Source organism: Tenrec ecaudatus, chromosome 3, assembly GCF_050624435.1.
Source record: "Tenrec ecaudatus isolate mTenEca1 chromosome 3, mTenEca1.hap1, whole genome shotgun sequence".
Taxonomy (NCBI): Eukaryota; Metazoa; Chordata; class Mammalia; order Afrosoricida; family Tenrecidae; genus Tenrec; species Tenrec ecaudatus.
The window spans coordinates 218,451,602-218,472,640 of record NC_134532.1 but is presented as its reverse complement, the minus strand read 5'-3'; the positions used below and the strand labels follow the sequence as shown (position 1 = coordinate 218,472,640).

Below are 21,039 nucleotides of genomic sequence, written 5' to 3'. Positions count from 1 at the left end.
AAACCAAAGAAACTTTCAGGGAGGTTTTTTGTTTTGTTTTGTTTTTTTAAGAAATGCAGTAAACTCCTTCATAAATTTCAATGGAAGACTCAAACCAGAAATCCATCTCCATTGAGCTCATTCCAACTCCTCGCGAGCCTATAGGACAGGGTAGAATGGTCCCTGCGGGTTTCTGAGGCTGGAACTTCTCTCCCCAGTGGAGACTGAAAGTCCGCAAATACCTAAATGTATATTAAGAATGAGACAGGCTAATAGAAGAGAGGATTGGCTTGCCCTACCCGGTACTCCCAGAGCCACAATAATACACTAGGAGTGGGGTTCAGAAGAAAACAGGAGGCGAGGTGTGTGTGAAACCGACTGTGCCCACTTTGGCTTTGGCCTTCAACTTTGCCCAATGGCATCAGGTAGGCTTTTCGGCACAATGCAACCGTGACATTATTGCCTCCTTTGAAACAGGCTGACGGCTTATGGCGACTGTTCTGTACCTTGGAGCGTCCTCTGATACCAATTTTGGCAGGTAAAGTCATCATAGAGATGAAGTGTAGGCATTTTTAATTTTCAGAGCATTGTTTAAATTGTTTGAGAACGATTGTTTCTTTGTTAGATTACAGTGAAGCCTGAGAGAGCAGGAACTACCCAGGATGCCTACTGCTTCTCCATGGCCCATTTTAGCAGCAGAGGTCAGCCATTCTGCTGCTTGGACAGGGGCCTGCCTTACTCAGGTTCCTGCTTCCACAGGCTTTATTGTGTTCACAGAGTGGCAAGTCCTTTCTTACCCTCTCTGCCACACCAGGGGTTGGGATCACCTCCTCTCGGGGGTCTAGAGGGCTAGAACTTTCTGCCATTCCTGTCATACAGTGTCCCTTGGGTGGCTCTGCTGGCTGCCAATGCCACCTCGCCTCCCCTGCCTGGAGAAGTAGCAGGCTGAGAAAGGGAGACTTCTCTGGGTGTTTGACCCATTAATAATCCTCTCGCGCTTTTATTTGATATATTTTTAACACTTCCCTCCCTAGGATGATGGGGTCTTGTAAACTTCCCGAGAACAACGATGGAGGGTCAATTCTATCCTTGCCACTCTCCTACAGCTGAGCTGGCTGGTGGAGAGATATTTCATCAGGGTGTTGTCCCCATGCCCACGCCCTCTCCCACCTACCCCATGGCCTGAATACCAGCTGTGTTGATGTTGCGCGGTTCGAGTGAATTCCCTAAGTTACCATGTTCTTGCTGTGAGAACAAATACAATTATTATTGGATGATTAGCAAATCTTCCACAGAGGCTGTCCCGTCCTAGGTGCAAAAGCAGCAGTAACTGCTAGCATTATAGCTTAGTGTGGGTACTTCATTCAGTCTTTCATCAAGAAATAATTCATTTATGTCAGTGGTTCTCAACCTTCCTAATTCTGTGACCCTTTAATATATAGTTCCTCATGTTGTGGTGACCCTCCAACCATAAAATTATTTTTCTTGCTACTTCATAACTGTAATTTTGCTACTGTTATGAACCGGGCGACCCCTGTGAAAGGGTTGTTCAACCCCCAAAAGGGTTGCGACCCACAGGTTGACAACTGCTGATTTATGTAATATAAATACTATCTGTTTGGTTTTTGAATCCAGTGATGGAAAGTCATAACATCCAGATAAACAAAGAAGAAATGCGGAGGACTTCTGCTCTATTGGGGGTAAAGTATTAGTCTGACTGTCTGGATTTGCTAGTTTTCTCCTGATTGGGAAGCTGTTCCCAGTGGCAGTTCTAGAGAGATTTCCTGCTTCTTCCCTTCCTCATGTACCCTGGACTGAGGCTGGGCTGTCCTCCTTCTCTTTGGTTCCTACAGACTGGGGAGTCCAAGCAATGACAAGTTCTAAGGTTGCTATGGTTGCATTCATAAATCATTTCCTTTATAACTTCTGACTTTGGTGTCATGCTTAAAAAGCTTTCCCCATTGCAAATTATAGAAATCTTCATTCATGTTTACATCTTTATCTTGGCCATCGAGGGCTGCTGTGATAGAAATAGCACAAGGGTGTAGCTTTAACCAGCAGTTTAACGAATTGATTCTCTCACAGTTTAGGAGGCTGCATGTCCAAAGTCAGGGCTCCAGCTCCAGCTAAAAATTCTCTTTCTCTCTCTCTCTTTCTCTCGCTCATGTAGAAGTAGATCCTTGCCCCCTTTCAACATCTGTAGCCCCAGGACCCCATGGAGATCTCTATGATCTCGGCATCAGTCTTCTGCTGGACTACTAGGTTCTCTGCATAGGGACCCTAGGCCCTTCCCTTCCAACACTTCTTTCTTTGGAAGTTGATTTTTAATAAAGAAAGTATACTGCAGGTAGGTCAAGGGGATGGAACCATATCGTCTGGTCAAGGGTGGGGGCAGGGGACTGGTAGGGCTAGACGACCTGTTGCTGCTGCTGCTACTGCTGCTTGGTGGCTGCCTTGCTGGCAAGTCCTTGGCCTTCTTCGTAGCTGCCAGTGCCATCTCCTTTGCATCTTCTGTGGCTTCCTTGGCAGTTTCAACAAGCATCTTAGAAAGGGCCTCATCTTGCAGTTTGGCCAGGATGTACTCAAAGTCCTTCATCGTCTTGGTCACATCGCTTTTAACCTGGACCAGACTAAATTCCTGGACAGCTTGGAGACACCAAACAAGTTGGAGGAGACCCAAGCTTCCCGGTGGATTTCGGTCCAGCCACTGTTGTCAGTGTTCAAGCGGGAAACATGGGGCTCCTCCATCACCACTAGTCAGGCATGGTTGATGGTCCAGGGGAAGGTGGTCAAGGTCTGATTCTGTGGGTCCACAATGGAGTCCTCTAGGATTTACACCGAGTGAGCAACATTGGCAGGAAGTAGTCGCTCAGTCCAGCGAGGCATCCTGTTGGTCCTGGACAGGAGCTTCTGATCAAGGGTCTTCTGTCGGGACATGCTTGCTATAGGGATTTGGGTACTGCTTCCAGAAGGCGGCGAACTCTTGCTCCTAGGAACTCTGGAGCACGCTCTTCCCCAGGAAATACTTCACTATCATCCCGGCCAGATAGGGCTCAGCACCCTCGCAGCATCAGGGGCCATGCAGAGGCTGGGCTGGGACTCAGCGCCTGCCTACCAGCCTCGCAGGTCAGCGACTGCCACACCATGCCCAACCCACCACCACCATGAGGTGTGGTCAGAGCCTGACGCTTCTTTCTTGTTGGTACTGAGGCCCCTCAATTCTACTCACATCTCTCTCCTCTTACCTAGTGAGATGCAAGGTGATGCAGGCCACACCTCAGGGAAAACTCCTTTTGTGTTGGATCTGGCTGTTGCCTGTGAGGCGTGGGAAGAGACAGCTGATCTTTAACTTAGAAGGTTGTCTCTGGGTCTAAAGGGTGCACTGCTGCCTGCAGGCCTGCTGCTGTGATTGGAGCCCTTGCATGTCAGAGGGACATGGATCCTCCTGACCAGAGGGCAGGCCAGTCCATGTTTACAGTGGTGGTCCCCATGGCCTCTTAACCATGTCCTATCCACTCCCCTACCACCTTCAGTGGGGTCTTCTCTGTAGGGCAGTTGACTATCAGGAATGGAAGCAAGCAGGTGTTTGAAAAGCACTGGAACTCACTGGACCTTGCGTCTTCCAGCATAGCCACCAAGTTAGGAAGTCCAGGCTGCCTAGCTGAGTTCATTTGGTTTGTAGGCACCAAGGATGAGGCATTGGAGGCCCTCCTTACCAGTCAAGTCCCAGGACTGTGGCCAATTGAGCTGCCAATTGGGCCATGCTGCTGGCCCATAGCTATATTGTTGCTATCAGGTGCCATTGAGTCCATTGTGATCCATAGAGACCCTATGTACAGCAGAATGAAGCACTTCCCAGTCTTGCTGCATCCTCACAATTGTTCCTGTGCCTGAGCCCATTGTTGCAGCCACCGTGTCCTTCCATCTCCTTGAGTGCCTTCCTTTTTCACCGCCCCTCCACTTTACCAAACATGATGTCTTTCTCCAGGGACTGGGCTCTCCTGACAACATGTCCAAAGTATGCAAGATGGGAAGTCTTGCCATTCTTGCCTTTAAGGAACACACTGGCTGTACTTCTTCCCAGACAAATGTGTTTGTCTTTTGGCAGTCCACAGTACTTCCAGTATTCTTCTCTAATACCATAATTCAAATGCACTGATTTTCCTTTGGTCTTAGATTCCTCTTTCCCTCTTGGATTCTTTTAATTCAAACAATTTGGTACCCAAAATGTCAATTTCCTAATGTGTGACTTATAGGAGCCCTGGTGGCATAGTGAGTTATGTGCTGGACTGCTAACTGCAAGGCCAGCAGTTTGGATCCACCAGATGTTCCATGAAGAAAGATGAGGCTTTCTGCTCCCAGGGATAGTTGCAGTCTCAGAAACTCACAGGGGCAGTTCTATCCTGTCCTATAGGGTCACTGTGAATCAGATTAACTTGAGGGCAGTGAGGTGGTAGATTAGTCTGGGTAGACTAAAGAAACAAAATCCATAGACACTCGTATATGTATGAGAGAGTTTTATATAAAGGGTAATTGTACATTAAGCATCCCAACCCAGTCCAGTCCAAGCCCATTAGTCCAACATTAGCTCATATGTCTGACATCAATCTACAAAGTCCTCCTCAAACTCAAAAACACACGCAATGATGCTGATTGCAGGAGGAAAGCCGAGTCAGTGAATGTGTAAGCATCTCAGTGCTGGCAGGGGTCTCCACACGGTTGCTCCAGCACCCAAGGCTGCATCAGAGTAGGTCCATGAGGCTTCTCCTCGGGACGTCTCCCAGGAAGTGAGCCTTGCCAGCTGAGGCAGAGAACTAGCTAAGGCAACTGGTCCGACCATCAGAGAGCAAGAGATAAGACATGTGAGGCTTGCTGAGCCATTTATCTCTCCACCCTTCAATTAATCCCACATGTGTTCATCAGCCAGGTTGGCACAATAAACCTTAACTATCACAGGTTTGTTTTTTTTTTAATGCCTGACTTATCCCTGAAGCGACTCGCTATCTCGTTCTAATGGATGTGACGGCACCTAACAACGTGTTGGTAGCATGCTTGTCCCTCTCAGTTTCCCTGGCCCCTTCGCTAACCCTCTTTCAGAGCTTCAGTCTCAGGTTCTCATCTACTGCCGAGGGGAGGGGAGGACATTTCTCCACAGACTTGGCTGATGGCCATCCTTCTCCCTCATTTCTTTGGTTCGTTCTTCTCAGAGTCCTGCTCCTGCTCTGCCTTTCTCCCAACTCCGGCTGAATGCGAGGTCAGTTCTGCAGGTCTCACTGCTGTGCCCAGGGCCTAGGTCAGCTGGGTAGGAACATTATTCCCAGGGACTCCTGGGTCAGCCACACCTTCCACCCTTCAGCACAGGCTGTGTCTCCACCTGTCTTCATTCCCTTTTTGCCTAAGAGCTGCTCTCTGTGAGGAAGGGCGATACTACCTTGTCATCCCTGTGGTGACCAGTTCGCTTGGTCCTAACACTTCTACTTTGGGACAGTCTTGGAAGTTCATGGTGTGATGTAGGCGTCTTTGTTCTAAAAGTGGCATTGAAGTTCATGGTGGGCATCCTTGTTGTGAAGGTGGCATTGAAGTCCATGGTGGGCAGTGGGCATCCTTGTTCTAAGGGTGGCATTTCTGGACAATACCTTCTTTGCCTCCCTCCTTCCAGGGCACTAGTTACTGGGTTCACTTCTTTTAGGTCCTTTCCCTGAGTATTGCCCCATTCTGTCTTTCTAAACTTTCAATGTCCATTTTTGTCCATTGAGGGTTATTTTCATTTCACAATGAACTTTACTTGCATTGGGGGAATTATTTGATGAGCAGATCAGCTGACTTTGAGATTGCCTATTTGACGAGATAGTGTTGATCACATTTGCAGTCTCGCCTCAAGGAGCTGGAACAAGAAGCTCATTTCGTGGCAGGAGAACAGTTTCTGATGACAAGTAACAACCAGCTCCGAGAGGTGACGTGAAATCGAGGCTCTCTTCGAAAATGGGTTTCTCCTCCGGGGACACCAGGGGGGTGATGTTCTCATGCCATGCAGGTCATTTCCTGTCAGTTATCTGACCAGTCTGCCAGGTGCTCAGATTCTCACACACAGCGAGCCACCCCTGCAGCACTCTGGGCTGAGGAAAGCAGATCAAATTGCCTCAGGGTTGTGTTGGGGTGGGGTGGGGTGAAGTGAGTGAGTGTGTGATGTGTTTGTGTGTGGGTGGTGGTGGTGATGTGTGTGTGTGTGTGTGTGTGTCTTGGGCTTTGACTTGCCGTGTGTGTGTGTGTGTGTGTGTGTGTGTCTTGGGCTTTGACTTGCCGTCTCTTATCTCGGGACCATTGCTTTCATTGAAGATACTGTTTGGCAAACTAAAGCTGCACCTGCTGCCTCAGAAGAAGACTCTGCCCAAAACAGCATTGCAGAAGCACACATCCACCTCGGAGGCTGTGGTAAGCCCCCAGCCACTGTTTTGTTCTTGAACTGATAACATATATACTATATTTGTGAACTGGTTTAGGGAACCCCAGTCCCCTTCGTGTGAGCTGGTCCTTTGCAGGACGAGGCAGACACAAGCACTCTCCAGAAGCATCTAATTGGGTTGATTCCCTGCAAGGGATCATTGGGTGGGATTTGGTTCTGAAAGCTAACTTGCTTCTGCCAGTCACTCCTCACTGTTTCATGCCCCTGTGGTGACCAGGGATGGTAGGGATGATGGGGAAGCCACCAGTCTCCACATTTCCATTATTTTAGGGTAATTTCGCGTCCCTTTTCTTGAGAGGAATATGTATTCAAAGAGGCAGGAGATAGTGAAATCCCACCTCCTCAGGAGGGTGGAGTAGAGCCACATTCAGCCTCCATTCAGGCATTTCACTGAGAAAGCACAGCAGTCAGCAGAGAAGTGGAGGGTGACTCTGTAGCAAGAGCCTAGGGGCTCAGCTCTGAGTCTGAGCATGCGGTGCCCCAGCAGAGAGAGAAACATTTTCTGCCATGATCCGTCTCCACATGCCTTGCTCTCCCACTTTTCACAACCCTTTTAGGGAAGGCTTCGAGGACGTGGTGCTCATGGGACTCCACTCACAGGCTGTCTTGCCCCTTGGCCCTCCATAGGCTTTTCTGAGTGAACTAAGGGCTGAGGTGAATGCAAAACTGCCCCCTTTTAGAGCCTGCTTTTCAAGGCCATGGCCTTTCACCCCAGGTTCACAGCATGGGGCTGGCCAAGTGTTGTCTGCTCTCTGCCCAGTTTTCTGATCTATCAAAGAGGGACAACATGAGGGCACTTCAGAAAGCTAGAAAAATTGAATGAAACGATCTTGGAATTTCTCTACCAAGGTTTTGAAGTTCCCTCTTCTGGTACTTCCTTCACTGAAATCTTTTGAGGAGTTAATGAGCATATGTATGAATGTATGTGTGTGCGCGCCTGTGTGTGTGAGAGAGATGTTTAGTACTTAGGACAACACCTGACCCATAAACTCTCAAGAAATAACTATCAGAAGCCATTGTGGTACAGCGGCTAAGGAAGGTACTCTGCTGCTCGCTGAAAGGCTGTCAGTGTGAGCCCACTGATTACCTCACAGCAACAGGGTCGTTGTCTTTGCTGCTGTCATCAGTAACAGCTCCGTCCGTCCCCAAACCTCGGAGACATCCTTCTTGTTCTTGTCATCTCGCCACACAGCAGGTCTCCTAACCGCCACCCGGAACACACGTGGGCTGGCCTCGTCTCTGGTGCAGCCACACTGCCGCTTGTCCAGGTCTTCTGTCTGACTTCTAACTGGTCTCTCTGCTTCTGATCACACCCCTGCTGATCACTCAAGATATGCAGGCAGTGTGAAGCCATGGTCTTCTCCCCCTGCTGATCACTCAAGATATGCAGGCAGTGTGAAGCCATGTTCTTCTCCCACCAAAGCGACACAGACTTTCCTTTACACTTGAATACAGTCAAGCACCCAGGTGCCCAGCAGGCCTGGCTCTGTGCCTCTGGGCCTCATGCTGCCCAAGGCACTGGCCACCTCTACTAGAACAGACACATTTGCCAGCACTGGGAGCCTGGCACACTGATCTCCTGGCTGGGGCAATCTCTGCCCTCAGCGCCCGCACCCAGGCTTCTGCATGTCAGGCTTGCAGAGGACTATCTCTGGCCTCCAGACTCCATCGCTCTATTTCTTCACCCTGATTTTCTGTACAGACATCTCTGCACCTCAAGTTATTCCACTGGAATGGAGGCTGCAGGGACCCCACCCTCATTAGACTTTCACCCAAGGTCAGACACCCAAGGGCCCAGCACCAAGCTCTTTGCTTGCTCCCTGGACAGCAGGCTGCAGGGGCTCCTGGGAGGAGAGCCCTGTCTACCTGGAAAAACTGGCTTGGATATCACCACCTTCTCCCCTCTTCCCTGACTGCATTAGTAATGCCCATGGGAAGGTCTACTGTGTAGCAGACATCAGCAGAATTCCAGAACATTCCAGCAACAGGAGATGCCCACAAAAGCCAAGCATTGCCTCCTCCAGTCTGCATGGGAGTGGGAACAGATCTGGGCCTCCAGACCTGAGCATACCTCCCTCCCTGCCCTGCCACCAGCTGGCAGGCACACAGCCCTTTCTTAGCTAGTCCAGGCAGGCAATGATATCAGAAAGCAAAGAAACTCTCATCAGATTTTGATTGTTTTCTTGTAACAGAATTCAGACAATTTGACCTTTTTTTTCCTCAGAGACACAGTCGACATAAATCATATTAGCTTTGCTTTCTTCCATTAAGTGGACAAACCAGGCTATTTATTCTGGGCTCATCCTCTGCTTTCCGCCATCCTATTTCCTGTCTCGGGAGAATGGTTGCTCTGCTTCTCCCAGAATCCTCAGGTGCACACAGGGTCTCTTCTGACACTGATCCTTGTTATCACACTGTGGCAGCACTTCCTCAGACCTGGCCTTTTCCATTTCATTTGGAGATAGTTCTTGGACATAATGCTTCATTCCTTTTCAAAGTTGGCACCTCTTCTTTTTGATGGGGTTTGGGAATGCAGTGCCAACTTTTAAAAGGAATGTCAACTCATAGTGTAGCGGGTTATGCATTGGGCTGCCAAATGCAAGGTCAGTGGGTAGAAACTACCAGCTGCTCCGTGAGAGAAAGACAAGGCTTTCTATTCCTGTGAAGCATGACAGTCTCAGAAACCCTCAGGGGCAATTCTACCCTGTACTGCAGGGTCACTGTGAGTCAGAATTAATTGGGTGGCAGTGAGTTTGTTGTTTTCTGAGAGGCTCGAGGTTATGACCTTCGTTTGGAAAGACAAATCAAAGCCATCTCTCTCTCTCCCCAGCCTCACTCGCACAGTAGATTGTTAGCAAGAGGCTCAGAAGTAATTGTGGGAATGACATTCCTTTTCAAATGTTTCTCTTTTTGGCCCTCCCTTTCTCACCCTCATTTTGAAACTGCTATTTCTCACACTGAAATCATGCCAGGTGGTTAACAGCAAAAAGTGTGTGGCAGTGAAGCTGCCCATCCCCAGCTGCACCTCCTGAGGTGCCCGACACCAAAGGTCTGGCCATGTCCTTCCCCGGCCCCTGACGCATCTTTACCTGAGAAGCATGCACACAGCTCTACAGGGGTCATGTGTGCCCAGCAAGAGGATTTATCCACCATTTATTATTCTGTAATTTGCTTTTCTTTCTTGAAAATGTGTTGTGAGCAGAAGAACTAGATGGTGCCCCACTCTCACTACCAACTGCTCTGAAAGGGATCACATTAGATGTGAAGGTCCTGCATAAAGCTGGAGAAAAACATGGAAGCAAACTCAGTCATAAAGAAAGACCCAGGCTCATGGTTGGATAGAAACCGTTGGTCACCCATTAGGCCTGGAGATGAACTCTCCCAGTTGTCTAGCTGATGAGATTGATAACTCATTGCAATGGCCACACAGAACTCACAGAGAGTGTTCAAGATTAAAGGGTTTATGTAGGAAGTTAGCAGGTTGCAATGCAGGTGAGAAACACTCAGGGTAGATAGGTTCAGTCAGAACAATTACAAAGCTCCTTCAGGGCTGCTAGTAAATGCCCAAAGGGTATGCCACTCCACCGTAAACCTCAACCAGCAAATATGCCATTCAGGCTCCATGGGTCAGCGAGCCAGCTCCCCGAATTCAGTGCCCAGAGGCACCCCACTCCAGTAAGCCTCAGTCTGAAGGCACCCAGCAACCCCAAAGTTTCCTCCCACAGAACCTTCATGGTTCAGCATGCTCACCTCCTCCAAGTGAGTGCCCAGGGGCACCCTGCTCCACAAGCGAGCTTCCTGCCCCAAAGCACTCAGCTTTATTTGCTCTGTGGGCTGGGCTCTCCACCACTCTGTCTTGCGCTCTGCCTCCTAGTTCTGCTGAAGCTTCTGTAATGTCTTCTGGATCCAGAAGTTCATGGTGCAGGGCCTTGGGTTCCAGAGGATGAACCCCATCCTAGCTCCTGATATTAGTGAGATTCCCTCTTTCTGCTTCTCAGAGAGCTCCTTTTATACCCAGAAAGATGGCAATCACAATGGATCCTATTAACAATTGCTCACAGGTGGATGCTCTTTGCCCCCTTCCCCCACCCCCCACCCCAAGCCTCAAAAACTTACCCAGATCCATGAGGGAAACGGTCATTTGGTGGGCATTAGAGACTGGCTAAAAGAGCCATATTAAATAATTCGATGCCCCTACACATCCCTGTAGCTCATTTTTCAGCCCAAATAGACAGTGCTAGAAGCGGAACAGTTACACCACAGAGGGACACAGTCCATAGATTAATCAGCCCTTTGAGATCACAAGGTCAGCATTCATTCAAGGGCAGAGTTCAGAAGGGTTAGTGAAGAAGGAGGGGAGACCGGGAACAGGAAGTGGGTTAAGTGATGCTGCATTGTGAGGTGTACATTGTTGAATGGAAAATTAAACTGTTCCATGAACCTTCACCCAATTCACAATAAAAAGTTCAGAAAAAAGGCAAAGAGGCCTGAACAGACAGGAGACTCACCCCCCTACGCACGCACACGCACGCATGCACACGCACACACACACACAGCCTCTGCTGTTTCCATAGGCAGATGCTTTCACATGAATGGGAGCCTATGTGTGCTGGGCGGTTTTTTTTTAATTGCTACACAGTATTCTTGTTTCGTCCGGCTGCCTTCTCTTCACTCCCCAACCCCATCCACTCCCTCCGCTGAGCAACACACGCCCTTGACTTTGCATCCACCCAGCTGCCTGCAAAGACAGTGGTTCTTTCCAGGCCCCATCCATCAGTTTGCTTAAGCTTCTCCAAGGGCTTTCCATGTCCCTCACAATGAAGCAGAGGTCCTCCCAAGGGCTTGAAAGTTTCTCTCTTGCCACTTCCCATTCTCTTCTCTGTCACTCCCTCAGCCTCACCATCCCCCGGCCCTGTGGACATCTACTTCTGCCGAGCATGCCCTCAGACCTCTGCCTTGGCTCCCTCCATTTCCTTCTGCTCCCTGCTCCCCGGTACCTGTCAGCCAGCCTCTGGGAACAGCCTCTTTAACATCACGTCTCCTCCTACTCACCTGTCCTCTTCCCGCTGGCTCTCCCCGCAGCCTTTGTGTGGTCTGGTGCTTTCTAGGCTCCTGGTGTGTATTCACTGCCTGCTCAGCTGGCCTGACAATAGCTATGCTATTGTCTTTCAGGGCTTTGATCAATGGTTGGGACATAGTAAGTGCTCTGTTAATCTTGAATGAATCCCTCAAGTTTTGATACTTTCTTGTATTGTGTCATTCCAAATATTTTCTCGTTCCCATTATGATTTTTCTTTGACTGTCGTGTGGCAAATGTAGGGGTATATTTCTGATGATGGGTTTCTTTCTACTGCATTGTGGTCAGAGAATATGGCCTGCACAGAGCCACTTCTTTAAAGTTGTGGTCCAGCACATGGCCAGTCTTCACAGATGTCCCTCTTGGGCTGGAGAGCACGTGTCTTCTACAGCTCTGGAGTGCAGGATTCTGTTCTCACGCTCGGGACTCCCTCCACAGACAGGAAATCCCTCCACTCTGGAGAAACGCCAGATGTGGGAACAGAGTTACTGCTGCCAGCACAATGGGGGAGCCTCTTCTATTTCTTCTCCAGTGAGGCCACATTTTTCTCAGAACATCACAACGTTCAAGTGCTAGAAAGGGGGTTTGCACTGGGAATCAGCAATGTTGAATCACAGGCAGCTTTATTTGATCTAATCAAAGCATGAACAACCCACCCATCTTTTCTGGGTCTCAGACATAACAACCAGGTTACACGAGGCACATCACCAGGTGCTGTCCTTGGGCATCACACAGTGATGAGGGTAATGACTGCCCTCTGCTGAGTCAAATATGTGCCATACATCCAGCTGGGCTCTAGGTGTGTAGTCATGAACCAGCCCCAGCGCCTTCCCTTCTTCATTCCATAAGCATTTACTGTGACCCCCGCTCTGTGCTAGATACTGCTAAAGTTCAATGGTCCCTGTCATCATTGGATATATATTTGAGCAGGGGCACAAACTATAAACATGCAAACAATCCATTGATTATGTAGTTACAAACAAGGATACGCTTCATTAAAGAGAAAAGAGTTCTGAGAAAAATAGCAGAGACAGGGATCCACTTGAGTCGACAGGGAGGAAAGACCTCTGAGGAGATGATGTTGGAATGCAAAGGTAGAGATAAGGAGCTATGCACAACGAGAATGCGGACAAAGTCTAGACATAGGAATGACTCCAGCTTCTCGGGTGCCCAAGACTGAGCACTGTGACTGACAGAGAAAGACAAGTCATCTACTTGAGAGACGTCACAGACCCAGTCAGGCTGAGTTTTGCAGGCCCAGGAGAGAAATTTTAAGATTTATAAGCAAAATGGGTCTAAATCAGGATGTAATTATGATCTTAGATAGGTTTTCTGAAAATCCTTCATAGCTGGCTGAGAATGGAGGAAAATGGACTCATTAATAGGCTATTGAAATACTTTAGGGATTGTGGAGTAGTCTGGGATGGTGGCCCTGTAGTCCAGGGATGGGTGCTGCTGTGGTCTGGGGCAATTATCACTGTGGCCAGGGATGGGGTCATAGTCAGGATGAGTGGCCCTGTAGTCCAGGGATGGGTGCTGCTGTGGTCTGGGGCAATTATCACTGTGGCCAGTGATGGGGTCATAGTCAGGATGGTGGCCCTGTAGTCCAGGGATAGGTGCTGCTGTGGTCTGGAGATGGATGCCACTGGGTCTGGGAATAAGATCGCCTTTGTAGTTCTGAGTAGAGTTGTACAATCATCACCACTGTCAATCTGAGAACATTTTCTTCTTTCTTGTACTCCCTGTTATTAGCTCCACATTTATTCCCAACCTCCCCTGCCATACCCCTAAGAAACAATTAATCCAGTTACTATCTCTGGAGATTTACCCCTGATGGTGTAGTGGTTATGCATTGGGCTGCGAACTGCAGGGTCAGCAGTTTGAAACCAGCACCAGCTCTGAGGGTGAACGACTGGACGTTCTACTCCCATAAACAGTTATAGTCTTAGAAATCCACAGGGGGGCCACTGTGACCCAGCAGTGACTTGATGGCAGTGAGTTTTCTTTGGATTTCACATGCAGAAAAACATTCTTAAAAAACAACAATAACAAAGTAAAACAGAAAAACCTCAATGGAAAAGAAAGCAGAAACAAATTAAAAAAAAAAGAAGACTCCCCCCTATGATCATGATCCCAGTTCTACCTTACAAATCTGGCTAGACCAGAGCATGTACACTGGCACAGATAAGAGCTCTGGACACATGGGATCCAGGACACATAAACCCCTCAGGAACAATGATGGGAGTAGTGATACCATGAGGGTAGGGAGAAGGTGGGGGAGATAAGGGGAAGGGAAGCGATGGCAAAGATTGATGTATAACAACCTCCCACCCAGGGTGACGAACAACAGAAATATGGGTAAAGGGAGACAATGGATGGTGTAAGATATGGAAATAATAATTTATAATTTATCAAGGATTCATGAGGGTGGGGGAGTGAGGAAAAAAATGAGCTGATACCAAGGGCTCAAGTAGAAAGAAAATGTTTTGAAAAGGATGATGGCAATATATATACAAATGTGCTTAATACAATGGATGTATGGATTGTTATAAGAGCTGGAAGAGCCCCAATAAAATAATTATTTTTTTAAAAAGAAAGTGGAAAATATTAAAAGTAGAATCAAATTTAAAATGGGAGATCGAATGATAAGGAGTTCCATTTTAACCTAACTGCGTCTGCGGTAATCCACTTTCCAACGCCCTCTGCAGGCCAGTCACATCCCTGGTCTGCTGTCAGAGGGGAGTCACTGGAGGCTTAGGCCATGTGTACCTCCCAGTTACTACTTTTTTTTACTTTAAAATGGGTCAAAAGGGAGATCGAATGATAAGCGATTACATTTTAATCTAAAGATGTCTGTCACAATCAATTTTGCAATGCTCTCTGTCTGATAACAACGCTGTTCGCATCCCTTAGCTATGGTCAGAGGAGAATTTGCAAGTAGAGCTGGGGCTTCCGCTGTCAAGCCTAGCCCTCTGCAAACCCCGACCCCTCTGGCACATTGCTGCATGTGAGCAAAAGGCAGGAAGACACGGTGACTCCTGGTTGGCGAGCTGGATCCCTGCGCCTGTGGAGGGCCATGGCCATTGCTCAGGGAAACTGGGAGAAGAGCAGGTTTTATGATGGGGAGGATCAAGGTTTCAGTCTTAAATATATGAAGATGGAAATGCTTGTGAGCCGTTGGTGAGGAGAAGCCACACAGACAGATGGTACACAGGGATGGAGCTCAGTGAAAGTCTCGGGCCGAAGATTCCAGCTGAGACCGGTTTGATGAAAGTCACCCTGGCCGCACATTAGAATCCCCTGGGAACTTTGAACAACAGCGGTGCAGGGCTCATCGCTGAGTCACCAAGTAGACGTTCTGGCTGGGGGACCCAGTCATGGGAAGACTCCTGAGGCGCCCTCAGCAATGCTGATACAAGCAGCCTTGATAAGCACCAGTTATGGCAGAAAAACAGAGGAGGGCCCCAGAGTGACCCCTTAGAAGGTCAGAGGGAGAGGAGCCGCCAGCAGGAGACCAAGGAGGAGCCAACAAGTGAAAATGGAGATAGGAAGAATGTGTTATCAGTGGCGAGAGTCAACAAAGAGAGTCTGATAAAGCTGTGGAACTGCAGCCAACTTTACAGCACCCTGCCTCTGATCGTGAACCAATGTTGGTAATACTGGATCCAATGTTTTATTTGATCAAACACTTAATTTTTTCAAGGGTTCTCAGACTGCTTAAGTCAAGATATACAAGGAAACTATTGGTTAGAAAGTGATTTTGTTAGTAAGAAATTGGGATAAGGAGAGTTAGTTGATCTTACACAGTTGCCTTGGCAAAGTATTTTTATGTACTTTCAACCCCCTATGGCTAGCTCTTCCAAGAAAATTGCAATTCTGGATAACACTAAGACAAGAGGCCTCCCTGCTGGGCAGGTGTCTCTGAGGACAGCAGCATCGAGTCTCTCCTTGTGTCTGCAGTTGCCCAAGACACTTTTATCCTCGCTGCTGAGTCTAACAGAGAGCTATAGGAGTCACTGGCTGATGCAGTTACATTAAAATCATATAGTTAACTCTCCCCAAACGGATCCATTGATTCGAAACAATCCTAATTAAAATCCCAACTGGATTGTGTATGTGTGTGTGTGTGTGTACATTAACATTCTGATTCCTAAATTTGTTTTGCTGAGTCACAGGCACATTTATTAGCTTCTGGGAACAACATGGTCTTTCCCTCCCCATAGTGGCCCCGGGGCCACAGGAAAGGGCCAAGCCCCTCAGGTGGCAGCGATGTTGCGCCCCCCCCCCCCGACCTCCCCAGAGCAGGCCCATGGGGTGGCAATGTCCTGGGTGGCAGGAACAGGGCCTTCAGCTTGCCCGACAGACTGGCAATTTCAGAGTCCTTGGCATTGTAAGACTTGACCAAGCGGGCAAACTTCAGGACACCTTCCCCATCACAGCTGAAACCATAGGCTTTGATGACCTTCTGCTGGATCTGCGTGGCCACGGGCAAAACAAATTGCAGCATCTTGCCCATGTCATTGCACATGTTGTCCCAACTTTGTCCTGCGCACAGCGTTCTCTGAGGCCGAGAATGCCTGGGTGACTTCGGCCAGGACCACATTGGCCTGTTCAGCGCACAATGCTGTGGACTGGGTCGAAGCGGGTGCCAGATAGGGCTAGAGAAAGTCCATGTGCAGAGAACCCACGGGAAGAACCCCCTCCCGAGAACGGTTCCTGTTTTACTGGTGTGTGTGTGTGTGTGTGTGTGTGTGTGTGTGTTGGGTGGGGGGAGGGGCAGTCTGGGAAAAAAACAGAAAACCTGCTAGACAAATTCTAAAAGAGCTGTAACACTTAATTCCTAAATTTATATGGAAATTCAAAACAGACTAAAGGCTCACAAAATTAGCTAGGAAGACTATTTACAAAGCAATAGGAATTACTTAGACAATACAATACAGTGTTGGATACAGATAAACAAACAGACCAGTGGCACAGGACAGAGAATCCAAAACTGATTTCCATGCACATCTATAAAATGAATGACCTGTGACAAAGTGTGGGTAAGGAAGCTTTTCTTTACACAAATGGTTCTGGGATTAATGCCTCTTAACCACTACTTCACATCATGTGCAAAAATAGATTCCAAATGAATTGTAAAGAGTAAAGCAATGGAGGATAATCACGAGTGAATGTCTTCAAGGCACTGAGGCAAAAATTATTAAACAGAACACAAAATGCAACCATAAGGGAGAAGATTGATAAATTGGACAGCAATGAAATTAACATGAAAAGACGTTATCAAACAAGTGGAAAAGTAAGTCACAGGAAGAGAAAGAAGGTACCTTTAAAACGGACCAAAAGTCCATCAAGAAGAACAACTTCCTCCAAATCCAAAAGAAAAAGAAAGACAAACAGTTTTTTGTATGGGTAAAAGATATGAACAGGTTTAACTGAAGAAGGTATGTGTTAGTCAAGGAATACAGTAGTTTCCAACTGTACTGGTCTCGGCTTAAGTACAAATTAAACCACTTCTCAGTTCCCAGAATGACTAACAGTAAGACGGATGATTGTACGATGTGAAGTAAATGGAGGCTCCATGTATCACTGATGGGGAATAATGTGATACATGGACTTCAGAGATCCAATAATTTCCATTTCAACACAATTTAAGAATTGTGTTCATGTGTTAACCCAAATCTCCATACCAGAATGCTCATGGTAGCACTGTTTACAATAGCCTCAAATTCCAAACAACCCAAATATCCATCAACAGTGGAGTAGTAAATGATTGTTACCCATTCATATAATTGAGTACAATAGAACAGTGCAAATACATTAAAGATTGCTTCACACAATAACATGGATGAATCCTAATGCCATAATGATGAGCAAAAAGAATGATATACAGAGTGTGTACCCTGCAGTTCATTGATTTGCTGTCTAAAAACAGGGAAAAATCACGTGGTAGAGGTCAGGATGACAGTGACGTTCGGAGAAGGCATGTGAGTCTGCTTGCTCTGGGCAGTAGTCAGAGGTCCTGGCTCGCTAGTGCTGCTGTAACAGAAACCCCCAAAGGGGATAGCTTTGGCAACAGAAATGTAGGAAGTTAGACATCTGAATTCAGGAGGCCGGCTCGAAGGACCAGGGTCCAGCTCTATCTGTCAGCTTGGGCGAAGGTCTTTGCTACATTCAGCATCTGAGGATCCAGCGCCACTTAGAGCTCTACAGACATCTTGTCTAGGAGGCTTTCAACAGAGAAACCGTGGGTCCAAAGAATGCACTGCACTCCCAGCTCTTCTTTCGTGGTGGTTCTGAGGTCTCGCTCGCTCTCTTCTGGCTTCTCCTTTGATGTCTTATAAGATAAAAGGTGATGTGGGCCACACACCCCAGGGAAACTCTTATCAGAACTCTGACCTAAGTAAGGGTGTTATATCCTATCTGAATCCTGCCAGTAACATAAAAACATAGCCTAATCATTAACAAAATGTATTCTGGCCTCATTAGCCATAGGCAGAGATCAGAATTTACAGCACATCACAAAAATGGAGGGTAATCACATCAGATCACATTAAGGAGTATAAATGCATCATTACATAATTGTCAAACACAGAGCATCATGGCTTAGACAAGTCACCACATATCTTCAGGGCACACAATTCATTGTGACATCGAACAACTATGTTGCCTTCAGGATAATTCAACAAACCATTGTTCTTATGATCTTATACCTGTCTGTGTATATGCTTTAATTTTTTAAGTTAATTTAAAATATATATATTTTTAGATTAATTTTTTAAAATCCCATTTTGCTTCACCCTCCCTGAAATCATGTCCAGACAACCATAATTCAGAGGTTGGATGTTCTCAAGCTTTCAAGTAATTCATTTGTAGGTGTTTTCTTCCTCCCTCCAAAATGGCAATTCACAAGCACTAGAGTTAAATTTCACTAATTTATACCTCAAGAGGAATCTTATTTCCAAGCTTCTGGGAAGAACTTTTCATTTGGTTTGTGTGGATACTAAAATGATTTGGGTAGGATAAAGATTCTGACACTCATCAGTAGAGTTTATGATGAATCTTAATTTTGTGCTTAATTTAGACCCTTTGTTCTTAGGATTTTTTCTGACGGAACTTGATTGAAGTGTAAACTAAAATGGAGGAATTATATTGGTGATTTTTATTTTTGTTTTTGTAGTTGAATGCATTACAAGACCTTCACCCATTGCCCAAGATCATTTTGGAATATAGGCAGGTATGTTGGATGGTTTTTATAAACAGAGAGTGATGAAGAGGATCCATGTGAGACCAGCTCTGTCCAGGAAAAGTCCTATCTTAGCCGAAGCAGCCTGACGATGCTCTAAGGTGCAGATGGGATTTGGGACAGATGCAGATGACCCTGGTGGGCACTTTCTGGTAACGGGATTAGTCTCTTTGTTTCAAGTTGACCGGCTCTAACCCCACTTGTTGGCTCTCTCATATGATTTTCCTCACGTCAACACCCAGTGCTGCTCAGCATTGTGAATCCAGCGAAGTTGACAGAGAAGGAGCACAACCCTGGTTGTGCAGTAAAGTACTCAGCTGCTAACTGAAAGGAGGACCATGTTGGCAATCTGCTGCAAACAGCAATCTGCTGTTTGTGTGCCATTGAGTGCCATGCCAACTCAATGTGATGAGTCATGGTGATGAGTGCCATGCCAACATTTAGTGAAAAGCTGAGCTGCTAACTGGAAGGTCGGTGGTTCAAACCCACCAGCTGCTCTGCAGGAGGAAGAAGTAGGAGGCTGTTCCCATGACAGACAGTCTTGGGAACCCAATGGGCAGTTCTCCCCTCTCCTGATAGGATCAGAATCGCCTCGGCAGCAGCGGGGGATAACTACAGCTCACTATTTTATTGTGCTGAATTACATGTCACGTAAAGGTCGCCATCTTCACCCGTCCAATTCCCGGGCAGCACTGTTGAGCATTGTGAGGCACTGCGAAACTGCTTCCCAAACGGCCGCAACATGCCGTTTCCCACACAAGCTCCACACTTGTTAGCTCATTTTTTCATCCCAACCATCCTAGTGGGCGAGGAATTGCGTCTTGTTAAGGGTTGGTGTGCGTCCCCAGTGACTGTGGGTGTCAAGCACCTTTTCCTGTGTTCTTCATTTTGCTTCTTTATTGGGGTCTCTTGTCCCTCCAGGACACCTTCTGCACCTTGAATACAAGTCCACCACAGAGTGTTTGCTCACCATAGCTTACTCTTGGGTCTTCCTCCCCCAAATTTCTTTTCTTCTCAGTTTGACTTTTCCTTCAGTTAAGAGATATGTAGACTTCTTTTTCAAGCATGTAATAGATTTAAGTGACTTCCCTGCATGCTCCAGAGGGAGAGGGAGTCTTGAAAGATGACTACTGTTTAGACAAGGATGACTATTTGTTTATTTGGTTAACTCCTGAGATTTTTTGTCTTCTGAATGTTGTAATCATCATACTCATAGAGTAGCTAAGCAAATGCAAGAAAACATGAAGTCAAAGGGCTGAATAGAAAATTTCAAAGGGCACCTCGAGGAGACAAAGCGAAATAGTATAATGAAACATGCAAACACCTAGAATTAGAAAACCCAAAGGTAAGAACATGCTCAGCAGATCTGAAACTGAAAGAACTCAAGAAAAAACCAGCCTCTACAACCAAACAGGGCCTAGGAGGCAGTTGTGTAATTGAAGGGTAGATTAAAGGGGCAGCAGACAATGCATGAAAGGGCTCATCTCTTCCATGAAGACCAGACCAGAGTGGGTGAATGTATTCTTTCACAGGCTAATTAATCTCAGGCATGCAAGCCACAGGATACACATATGTAATAGGAAGGGGTTATAATAGAGGTATACACGTAACAGGAAGGTACATACATAACAAGATGAGCGGGTTCTACAGTTAAGATGATGACCTAACAGTGGTCATCTTTGAGCTGGCTTGACCTTAAGTGTCCCTGAGCTCTTCTCCAGTGGAGCAATCTATGATCCTTATCAGAAGGGAGTAGGCCCTACTTAGGGTCAGGTAGCATGATTGCTTTTGATGGCAGATAACCTTCAGACAGATAACCTTCCAGAAATTAACCTTTGTGAGTATAGTAGCAATCATGTGCTCACAAGCAACATCTTAAAATTGTCATCATTACGGGGGACATTGTGGGGAATAACTTACTTAGGAGAATGTGACTGGGATGCATCTCTATCTCACGAGCATGGAAGCCTTCCTCCACCAGATCTGCTTCCCAGACTCCTTCACTATGAGCCTAGAGAATTTGTCTGCATACATTCTCTTCCTGATTCTCTGTTTCCCACACCTCTATGGCCAAACATTGAGTGATGCAGGAAGCATCAAGAGAAGATGGAAAGAATACAGAGTCACTGCACCAGAAAGAACTAAGTTGATATTCCCCCATTTCAGGAGGGAGCAGATGAGCAAGAACCAATGGTGCTGAAGGAAGAAGTTCAAGCTGCTCTCAAAGCATTAGCCCAAAAATCAAAGCTCCAGGAATTGAATAACTACCAACGGGAA

The 21,039-nt window shown here is 47.0% G+C and overlaps 1 protein-coding gene, 1 non-coding gene and 2 pseudogenes across 2 annotated transcripts in view; 1 reads left to right on the top strand and 3 right to left on the bottom strand.

Annotated features, from left to right (window-relative positions):
• POLN (DNA polymerase nu) overlaps positions 1-21,039 on the top strand; it is a 170,886-nt gene that overhangs the window by 58,696 nt on the left and 91,151 nt on the right. Inside the window, exons 8-12 of the mRNA XM_075543610.1 lie at positions 457-517; positions 1,615-1,679; positions 5,849-5,932; positions 6,316-6,411; positions 18,697-18,753. Coding sequence (XP_075399725.1) covers positions 457-517; positions 1,615-1,679; positions 5,849-5,932; positions 6,316-6,411; positions 18,697-18,753 — 363 coding nt within the window. The remainder of the gene's footprint in view (positions 1-456; positions 518-1,614; positions 1,680-5,848; positions 5,933-6,315; positions 6,412-18,696; positions 18,754-21,039) is intronic.
• On the bottom strand, positions 2,388-3,016 carry LOC142443109 (PRELI domain-containing protein 1, mitochondrial pseudogene; annotated as a pseudogene).
• Positions 14,851-17,218, bottom strand: LOC142443108 (protein C10 pseudogene; annotated as a pseudogene).
• Positions 16,292-16,354, bottom strand: LOC142444058 (U7 small nuclear RNA). Its single transcript, XR_012783736.1, has one exon. It is a non-coding gene; the product is annotated as a U7 small nuclear RNA (small nuclear RNA).